General features: G+C 31.4%; 1 protein-coding gene across 3 annotated transcripts; it reads right to left on the reverse strand.

Annotated features, from left to right (window-relative positions):
- Positions 1–6,825: 6,825 nt before the first annotated feature.
- On the reverse strand, positions 6,826–10,865 carry LOC111620679. 3 transcript variants are annotated; one of them, XM_023362658.1, is made up of 5 exons: positions 10,710–10,865; positions 7,760–7,887; positions 7,425–7,698; positions 7,281–7,347; positions 6,826–7,180 (listed from the first exon to the last, which is right to left on the reverse strand). In XM_023362658.1, exons 2-4 carry the CDS (start codon positions 7,846–7,848, stop codon positions 7,315–7,317), a joined length of 396 nt encoding a protein of 131 aa, XP_023218426.1. In that variant the 5' UTR covers positions 7,849–7,887; positions 10,710–10,865; the 3' UTR covers positions 6,826–7,180; positions 7,281–7,314. The 3 variants fall into 3 exon arrangements, with proteins under 3 accessions (XP_023218426.1, XP_023218424.1, XP_023218425.1); XM_023362656.1 differs by having other exon boundaries at positions 6,826–7,347; XM_023362657.1 differs by lacking the exon at positions 10,710–10,865 and adding an exon at positions 9,507–10,676 and having other exon boundaries at positions 6,826–7,347.
- Positions 10,866–11,445: the final 580 nt, after the last annotated feature.

An 11,445-nucleotide genomic window follows, 5' to 3' on the forward strand; every position in this document is an offset into this window, starting at 1 on the left:
TAAATTGCATATACAAAAGGAAATGTCATAAGACATGATATCCTCCCCGAAAATAATACCAGTAACATAAGATTAAAATGTAAATAACAAAGAATATAAATTAATTAATCTTATTTTATTTCTAGAAGTTTGCAGTTGAACTTCATTTTGCTTTTTTGAAGTTTGCAAAAAAAATGCAATAACTTAATTAGCAATTAATTAATTCCTAAAAATATAATTTAGTGCATCACTTTAGAAACATTTTTTAGAAAATTGAATTCTTTCAAAGACACCAATTTCTAAATATCTAGAGCAATTCTACAATGTAAGAGAGCAAGAGAGAGACTCTTTAGTGTAAACTACTATAAAACTGTATTAATTGTATTAACTGTATTAACTGTGTAAAATTTTAATTTAATTACAGTAATTAATTTACTTTCAACTGCGTTGTAAAGTAGGTATGTTCGCTATAAACTGGTTTATTGAGGAGTATTTATGGATGAATATTTTATTGCCTATTGCAGCAATACATTTCGTGTCTGTATAATAGTGTTGTGTAATGTGTTGTTAGATTTATTGGGCAATTCTGTCACATCAGAGCTGAATGTGACAGAATTGCTTCATTTGCTTCTATACGACATCTATATATCTGCTAACATGGGATGCAATAAAGAACGTATCCACAAAATTTGAATAGGCTTTACAGTGGTTCCTAAACAATTAAGTGGTTATAAATGGAGATATTATATTTTTTTATAAGTTTTGTGAATTAAAAAATAAAATTCTGTAAGATATTGTAGCAAATTGAAGTTGAATGAAATTCGGTGGTATTCTTTACAGTGCCATATTTTACTAGAAATTGCAAGAACATTTTGTTACAAAACACTTCAATTCTGTATTAGCTGCACAAATAATTAAAATTAAATAGAAAAAAATTATCTCAGTAAAGTGTATGGTTGCCCGAACAGCAATGCAGGACTGACAGCGAGGTTTCATGCTGTTAATGATGGCGTCGATGAGATCCATAGACAACGACATTAATTGTTTTGAGAAAGCAGTTCGAAGCCCCTACAGAGTTTGGGAGAATGGAGGGCAGTACAGTACACGCCTATCAAGAGCATCCTAGACATTCTCGGTGGGATTTTGGTCAGATGGGATACTGGCCAATTCATACGGATAATAGTTTTCATTTCAAGGTATTGCTGCACTACGCAAGCTGTGTGAGGGTGGCCATTATCACCTTGCAGTATTAATTTGTCACCAATCGCGTGCGGATGAATACAGACGAACAAAAGCGTCTTCTGAAGAGCTGTTTTGGCTGTACCTTCAGGAAACAAATTCCTTGGTTTGGAACCTGGATCCTGTGGACTATAAAACAGCTCTTTGCATAAGCCTATGCAAGTGTAACTCATTTGCCTTCCTTGCATTGATGGCATGCTTTTGCCATAGATGAAATTGTATTAATTCTCACTTAAAGCGTTTTAATTTCAATAGAGTACAACACAGTACAACTCAATAAATTCAATTGCAATTTACTTAAACTGTTAAGTGTTTTAATATACAGTAGCTTCATAATTATGAAATTATACATATACAGGTAAATGCACTTTATTAATTAGAATTAAATTTAACAAAGTATCTTTCGAACTATATCTGATGAAATCATTTAAATTGCAATAGAGAGCAACGCAGTTCATTCAATTCACTTAATATTGCTCGGATACAATTAATTAAGAATTTAATGCAATTATGAATTGCATTAAATCCATAAGTACATAATTATCTACATCTACAGTTATTTATACAGTATATAAAAATAAGTGTAATCAGATAAGTATACTTTAATTGATTAATTATAATTAAATTTAATAAGATGCATTGCATTTTAATCTGTATTTAATTATAACTAATTTCAACTTAAAATAAAGTTTATTTGCATGCATTTGAAGCATTTAAATTACAATTAAGTACACTATAGTTAACTGAAAGTGCTTAATTACATTTTATATAAACTGTAAATATAATTATTTAATTAATAATTAGGTATACTTTGTAATTAAGTAATCATAAATAATTGTATCTACTATCATTATTCATGATTAGATAAATTTGTAATCAGGTTAATGTACTTTATTACATTAATTAAAATTAAATTTAATAAGGGGCATTTCAAAACTGTGGCCAAAAACATTGTTTCATGAATTATAATAAGCAAAATAAAGGGTATTTATTCGATTATAAGTGTATATAATTATGAAAAACAGTATAGATAATTCATTACTGGTCCGGTATCGATGGCCGAGTGGATAAAATCACGGATTCGCGCCTCATCAACGGGGGTTGGCCACGTGATTTCCGGATTTGCTTCATGTGTCTAACACCTGAGTAGGCCACTTTCCCATAGAAAGCTCTCTGGGAGGCACCACTCATGGCAAATCACTCATGCGTTGTATTACCTGGTCCCTACAGTTCTACAGTTTATATATAATTACAATTATAAAGTGTAATTAATTATACTTTACAGTTCATATAGATTGCATTTAAGTGCATAGAGTTCATTGTAATACGCTATATTGTAATTTAATGCTTCTTAAATGCATTTTACTGTAACTTTACGCAATTTACTAATGTTGAAATAAATTATGTTTGTATCAGTTTATTATAATTAAAAACAGACATATTGTAATCTAACCAATTACATTTAATGTATACGAAGACATAACACATTATAATCGTAATAAATTTTACTACTGTACTTTAAAACTGAATTAGCTGCAGTTATGAGAAAGAGTGACTTCATACACAATCGGCTCATCAGTATGAAGTTAATAAATTGGTCGTTAGGTGGTTAATAAATAACTGTATTTTAAATTTTAATGCAAAAAGGTGTGGTCAATGATTTATTAATTATTTAAACGCGTTCATTAATTTCATACGACGGTAAAAAAAATAATTTTTTTAATAATAACTTTTATCTCTTTTTTGTTAATCCAACGCAATAAATTTGATAAACGCTTAATTTAACGTTAAAATTTTTATTTTTTTTCTTAAACTTAATTTTTTTTAATAAAGAATCGTGTACTCCGCCATTTATAATGAAAAGAATTTTCTTATTAATTATCAGTGCTGCCAAATCGGCATTTTTTTCAAAACGCCACACCAAGTTGCCAGTTCCATTTTTGATTTTTTAAAAATATTCGACTTAAACATTACTTAAAATTATACATTATTTTTTGTGATGAGAGAAATAAGGTCTTAAATATCCTCTGGCTTTGGCTTTTGGTCTGTTCATGCACATTCAATTTTGTAAATGTTGATTTTTTTTTTCTTTTTACATTTTTCCTAAATTTTTTAATGATTTTCTTACCAAATTTTACAATCGACTTATCGTGACGACAATTTCAGTCCATGCATTTTCAGTAAATAAACTTGCATTAACTAAATTTATCAAGTAATAAAAATGTTTCAGAGTGAATTAATTTTAATGACGACTTTCATTTTTTTAATGCTAATATTTTTTTTTTATATTTAATGTTTCAAATTTATTTTTTAAAGATAATTTTCTTAATTGCTTATTACTTTCTGCTTACTGTTAATTGCTCTTGTTCAAAATTTTTATCGAATAATCAATAAATTTATCCTTTTTTTATTTTTCTACACTATGTACTATCTGTGCGTGTGTCTTTATGTTTGTCCCACATTTTTATCGTACGTAACCATAGATACTTCCTATATTTTTTGCTAAATTAAATTACCTGTACCCTTTTTTTTAAAAATTATATCTATATATATATTTAGGGCCTCCCACAAGAATTACGGCCCTGATAAATTTTCATTCTATAATAGAGATTCCATTACAGATCCTCACCATGATCTCTAATGGGTCAAGGGTTATTCAACACACATAGCTTCCCAATTTCCCTATGAGCCACCATGCATATTACATGATTTTACGATTATTTTTAAATGATTGTATGTAGATGTAATGTGCTGGTGGCCCAATGGCTCCCATCATATCTTTCACATTTTGCAAGCAATTCATTTAACACTCATACGTTTTCCATATATTAAATATTATATACTTTACTACATGTAACCACATTATTTTCATCATATAGTGTGCATTATAAAGTTTGCAACATTGCTATGCTGTGAGACAGTTTGTACTTATTTACATTTAATTCCACAGTTAACCACGCTTTGCATCAAGTTACATCTTCTCACCATTTTATTATCAAGTATCCTAGAATTTCACGTTTAATAAATATTTCAGTTATTTTTACATTATCAACGCTTTACAGTATATGAATTGAACAAACATTTCACACTTTACAAACAATTGAAGAATTTACTCAAAACAAGAAAATCTCCATTAGCAGCGAAACACTTAATTATACACAAAAAATTGTAAACTTTATCACGAAAGTAGACTAAATTACTGTATTTCATGGAAGCCATATTATAAATATGGCTCCCATTAAGGCTCGAAGTTGTAGCTTTGTAGTATGAGGTTCTAAAAGAACGTTTAATATTTTGCACGACTTTCTTTTGTCTGTGTACTCGCAGCGATACAGCCATAGTATGCGACAGATTTAGCTACAGATGTTGCAATTACTGTTCCAAATCCCTCATTCATAGGATGACCGAACTTGGCATTTTATCTGGTCCTACAAATGCTCGATGAGTGACAAATTCGAAGACTAGGCAGGTCAAAGAAGTGTCTTTTCTTTATTACTCTTTCCACCCTGTGGGCATTAAGAGGGTCTTTTTAGCGAGCCCATTATGGTGCCGCCAGGCTCACAATGAAACGGCAGAATGGTAAGGGATGAGGGTGCAAAAGTAGATATACAGTTAAGAATCAAAGAAATACAAATGTTTGGTGTTCATTATTATTATCTTTTATTAGTTCGTACTCCTTATTTGTGAATTAATTTGAACATAAAAATAAATGTTTTTTCTTCCTATCTTCTCCCTGTATGTTTTTCCATAATAATAACTGTATACCTACTTTTGCACTCCCCTCCCTTGTATATCTGGATGGACGCGCTTCCAAAAAATTCCTAGAATTTTTTGTCCCATCCGGATTACGATTCCGGATACCCATAGCAATTAGTAGTTATCTTAACCTTTCGGCCATCTGCCCTCAAGCCAACAAGTTTCGAAACGAGATATTCCTGGGAAACCCTAATTGTGTTCAGCTGACGTGAGCATTCTGTTTGGTAAATGGCTGTTTGAGGCCTCATCACGTATAAGGCAATGAGAGCACAGGATTTCCTAAATGTACCGCTGTGCTGACAATGTCTCTCATACCTCTATTAAGGATGGCAAGCAGGGCAGAGCTCAACAGTAAAAGCGTAATTAAAGCACTCATCAGGCTACTCCACATTCAAAACGGTGGTCATCCGTTCCAAATAAAATCGGGATTCATCACTAAAGACAATACGCTGCCAATCCTTAGTAGTCTATCCTTCTGTCATGGCATCATTGCAAACGAAACTGAACATTGCTGAGGCACTAACGGCAGGATGCATAGCGGTCCTTGTGCATGCATATTTATTTCTGCTAGTTGCCTAGTATCGACTACCACTGAAAGACCCAGGATTGAATCCGGGCGAGTAAAAACTTGACGGTCTATTCCGGATGTGTCGGGCCTGTCCCTCACCCCTAGTTGCCTAATTGTATGAGTGACGATGGGTATGAGGAAAAATCTTCTTAGTACGCACAGGATGAAAAGAGTTTTCAAAAGTTGCCTGCCAATGGTATGGGAAGAGATAGACTTCCAACTTACTGTTCATGGCGACCAGAGACACCATTGAAGATGTTAATACTTGTCTCACGATCAGACGATCATCTCTTCTGGGGCCGTCAAGTCTGTCATACATGTATGTATTTCACGTTTATCAAACTCCACCATCATAGCTTATCACACTAGAGAGCCCAGAAACGAATCCGGATGGATAGAAAATCTCCGGAAATTTTGAGAGGAAAGTCCGTCGAGCCTTGTTCCTCGCCATCTGGCAGCCCCATTGTAGGCCTAGCCGAACTCACGATGAAACTGAAAAAAGATCCTGTTAATCTCATGGGGCAAAAACAGTAAAAAAAAACTCCATTAGCAGTACGTAATGTCTTTGATTGTGTTGTAAGGCATGCCTAGGATTCGAAGACTTTCAAACAACAAATACACTGAAAATTTTGAACACAGTGAGCTTTCGCGAGCCTTTATATAGAATACAATCAGACTACAACTATAACATTTACATAGCTGTATACAGAGTTCTGCAATAATCGGATAATTGTATCTTGGTAAACTTGTATAATGGCCAAATTTTCAGCAAATTATACTTAAATGTATGCTTAATATAATCTTAAAACGTTGCTTTTTCTTTAGTTTCGAGACAATTATCTTTCTATAAAAATTAACGAAGCGTAACTCTCATTTCAAGTTGGAAGTTCATAAGGGCATAAAACTTTTACTACTTAGTTGAGAAATTTACAACAAAGATAAAGGATAACATAAGCATTTAAGTCAATAAAACTGATAAATTTTCTCGTAAACATTGACCCACGTCCTTCTGGAATTGTAAATATTTGAAATAAGTAGTATTTCTGTGAAGAGGAAATGGCTCCTCGGAGAAATGCCAGTTAAATCTTCTCTTTCAAGCTTTAACTTTTATTGAAACGTTTTAAATCGTTAAACCCTTAGAATGTGTATTAAGTGCTGGTTTTTATATATTTTATTTTATTTTTTTTGAATTGTAGGAAGCCATTTTGTATATATATGACCTTTAACTCAAACTTTTATTGCTATTAAAAATTAATAATACCAAAAATAATTTATATGTGATTTTATTATATATATTGAAAAATATATTTTTACATGTCTAAATATATAAAAAATAGTTTAAAATGTTTCCGACACTCGATTAATAATAACACGAATGATAGTGACATTTTTCCACTATAGATGGCAGCACATATTAATAACAAGCTACGATCTTTATGAAATACAGGTATCAAATTTTTTTAAAAAAATTAAGTGTGTTATATATTTTTAATAAATTAAATTTTAAAGCAATATTAATTTAAACAATTTGAGAATTTTCTACAACAAAAACACTCATTTTTTGGTTTGATGATAAAATCATTTCTCAATGTCTCTTCTTCAGCGCCACCACAACATTTTGATTCGTCGATAACTAAACTAAATTTTAATTTTTAAACGACTTAAAATTAAAATAGTTTAGTTATTATTATTACAGAGATAATTTTTACGTATAAAAATTAACAAATAAAAATTTTACCATCCAAAAACGGAGGCAGATCATGTTTCCGTTTTTAAACCGCATAAGGAGGCGGCGGCTCCGTGCCCTATATTTTCAAACAAGAGATTTAAGTAATGATTCATGCTGAAGATTAACATTTTTAAAGATTTTTAAACAACTTACATCAATAACTAACACTTCAGACCCCGGCATGTGTCTAGAAATGACTTCTTCCCAGGGTGGAGCCGTTGCAACCCTATATGAGCTATCCCTTCGAGCGGGTATCACTCTCGCAGCCGTTGTATCGTTAGTTAATGGAGCAGTATCACACGGCGTGTCTGTAACGGGTGATGCTGCAGCGGGTGTGCACGTGTCTGCGGGCCAACGTGGTACAACACTCCAGCTATAGGGATTCTGCAAAGTGACGCAATCTCTATCGTGACGTAAGATTCTCCACCTGTTAAACATAAATTTAAGTAATTGACTCTCAACGAGGGCATAAAAAAATGGCGACTTACATCCAACACAAGGCAACTATGACTCCTATAACAATAGAAGCACTGACAACAACGATGATGATGATCAGAGTATCGAAAGAGATCGTCATTAAATTCTTCTTCTAAGTCCTTTCACGTCACATTATCATCTAAAATACAAATTTTTAGGGAATAAATTAGAGTTTTAGATCCAAAAAAAATCAACTTAACAACTGTTTTTCGGATCCAAAAGCAGATTTTGTTTCATGCAAACGAAGCCATGTTTACAGCTCATTCTTACAACTTCTATCCTTCTTATAATAATTTAAACCGGTTCTGGGATTAAAATATATAATAAATTAATTAAATTTTCTATAATTAATCATTTAAACTCCACATTTATAAACAAATATTTTTAAAAACTAGAACTTACTACTGTTAAATTTAACGTTGCCGCAACTTGAAAGACCGTTAAAATCGGTAATTTACGGTTACAAAATTCAAATTTTTTTAAAGAAAATGCTGTTTAAATGTTATTTAATTCATTCTAAGGATGTAAAACCTTTGGTTTATGTAATTTAACCCCTTTTCCTCACAAAATTTTACACTTCAGATCCCATCGTTATCGTATACAGTATAAATCACTCGCACTTCCTGACATTCTATACCATTTTACGCTCGTCTACGCGTAACGTTAGTGCGTACAGTAATTAAAATAGATAAAAATCTAAATATATATATATATATATACGAAAAAAAACATCATTAAATAATACAAAAATTGAGAAAAATCTAGTTATAAAAAGTCGAGAGATGGATGCCATTATGTCGTCTCTCTACCTTAATGAGAGTAGGGTGAGTTAAATACCCCCGAAAGCCTTCATTACTGACGTCTGGAGGAGGTTAATGCTTCAAAAATTACACGTTAGAGTAAAAAAAATCCCCCGAAATATCTATAAAAAACAAAAACAATGATATGAAATAAAGTACAGATGTATTTTTGTTATTGGAATTCTTCACGTTAGGATCGTTAAGAGTGTATGAGCGTGTGATTTTTTTTTTAGAATCTATAGAGAAATAGGAAATTAATTCTTCATAAAATTCTAAAAAAGACCTTGTTTAAATGACTAAAGGTATAGAATTAAATATTGAATCAGATAATTGGCACCCTCTTTTCTTCTCTGTTATCCTGATCATTTCTAACGATACAAAAGCAAAATTTCGCAATTTATACTTTTAAAAACTTCATTAAATCTTTCCTTATACTATAGAATTGAAATTAAACAGTTGAATTTCTTAGAATCATCAAAAAAAAATTTCTTTCAGGATACATTTAAAAGCTAAATGATGTCACCTCTAAATGAATAGCGTGTCTAGGAAGGTTAGAAGCTAAATTCATCATAATTTATCTAATTATCCTTCATTTTCTGGTGTTTTTGGGAGTTAAGTAAACAGATAAAGGCCATTTTTACATCGAAAAAAGGAGGAATTTTGAATTTTTTGAAGATCAAACCAAGCCATACTTTCGTTTAATCTTGGCGATTTTTTGGATTCAAAATGGCTCCTAATTTATCTCTGTGGTGTTTTGGAAGTCAAATAAATATTTAAAAAAGCCATTTTTATACGAAAACAAGCAAAAATTTTGAATTTTTTTGAAGATCAAACGAGGTCATACCTCGTTGAATCGTTCAAGATGGCTCCTAATCGTGATACGTATTTTTAACCTTTTATTAAAGAAGTAAATCTAAAAAAAAATTCTCGTAAAAAAAGAAGTCAAAATACACTTTACCTATTCAACCAAGCGAAGACAAACTTGACATTATTCATTCTGTCCTTGACACCTCTTTACTGTGTTAAGTTAATACAGCAACAGTGTGAATTGTCCTAATTTTTTTTATTTTTATTTTCTGGATACAGGATCTCTATTCAATCCAGTCGCTTGGATGATCGATCTGATCGATCTCGACCTTGCTTTAAACACACAGGAAGGTGTGTGTCTCCGTGTGTGTGTGCGTTGAAAACTAGGTCAATGAGAGTCTCATTTTTTTCCTTCCAAATACACATCACACCTTACTTTCGCTAACTTTAAACATGTTTCTCTCGAATTCTAACCCCCAAATTTTTTATCGAAACAGATTTTTTCAATACTTTAGGCCCTCCCAAACACCAAAAACACTTCATAATTTAAATGTAAGGCGCGTAAAAACAAAGGAAAGTATTCACCCCCACACAAACCATCACACACTAGTTGGGATTTTCATTGAATTTATATACGTGGCACCTTAACAAACTTTTATTGTTCTAAAAAAGCACGAAGGTCACCTCAAGACTTTCTTAGAATAGTTAAGGAACGAGTTTTAGATCATTAATGTTATATAATAATCGAAATTTATGATTGGATAGTCTCTTTTCTATCATTGTGACATCAGCATTGTTGCACGTTGCATGTTATATACCCATTTAACGACCGGATAAGACCCGAAAGTGTATACATAATCTACACAGGAGGAAATTCTAGGAATTAAATTGTGAATTTTTTTAAACTATTCGATGACACGAAACCAGTTTCTACGAATTTTAAACCGGGGTGGTGAAGAGAAAACATATACAAACAAACACATCCCCGGTGATCACCCCACGCTTCTATACGCTAATTTAATTTAAAATATTAACAAATTTTTACATAATTATCGTCGCAAGAGCATCGTAAACACCTCTACAACGTATTAAATTAACAACTCTCGAGTGTAACCATGTGATAAGAGCGTTCGGACAGACTCAACTAAGCCGCTTTGTGAGTGTCATTGACGTCTAGTAGCTCGCTAAATATTCGATTTTACGAATAATTTAGACGTTTAATTCGCTACAAACGGGTTTGGACGTTAAGTTGTGGATTTGTTTCCTGTTTAGAATCGATTTCTAAGCGCCTACGAGACTTATATAACGAAGCTTAACGGCGTGCGCGTTATAGACACGTATGGATAACACTCACCTTTACAACATCCTCCTTGAACAACACGTATATTAGTCTAGTGTGCGCCATTGCGGGGTGCAACTGTTATGACAACAGGAGTACATCTGTGCCGAGGAGGGACAAGGTTCGTTGTGGCTCGTTTGAGGTTGTGGACAGGTGTCCTTGATGTGTAACGTCTGGTTGGTATGCAATGCACGAGCGTATGCATCATATATATATATACATATTTTATAATTATACACGATCCAAAATAGATTTTACAGTTATGTATTAATAAATTTCTATAAAAATTGACTTTTATTTCGTAGAAATTTCATTTTTACATGAAAAATTAATAATTTATTCTGTATTTTTTTTTTCTGTAGGAAGCAGATGTTGTAACATCTGTATACCTTTCTTTTATTATTAAGAAATAAATGGATTTTATGGTGTGGAAATTTAAATAGAATAAAATTATTTTTATTTCTGTATATAATACTTAATTTTGTTATTGCATTTTTTTTATAAAATATAATAATTTACTGAGTGTTGTTCAAATTTTTATTGATTTTAAAATAAAAATAAAAAAAAAAATACAGTGCAGGATTAATTAAAAATTGTTCAAATTTAATTACAATTTAATATAAATAATTGTTTACTTTTTAAGGATTTTTTTCTTAATAATAAACTTTACATTTTATCATATATTTATATTTATTATTAGCTTAATAATATAATAAAAAGGTGGTTTATTTTTTAATTAAAATACCTAAAA

This window comes from Centruroides sculpturatus, unplaced genomic scaffold (genome assembly GCF_000671375.1).
Source record: "Centruroides sculpturatus isolate CEXI.00-Female unplaced genomic scaffold, Cexi_2.0 scaffold287, whole genome shotgun sequence".
NCBI lineage: Eukaryota > Metazoa > Arthropoda > Arachnida > Scorpiones > Buthidae > Centruroides > Centruroides sculpturatus.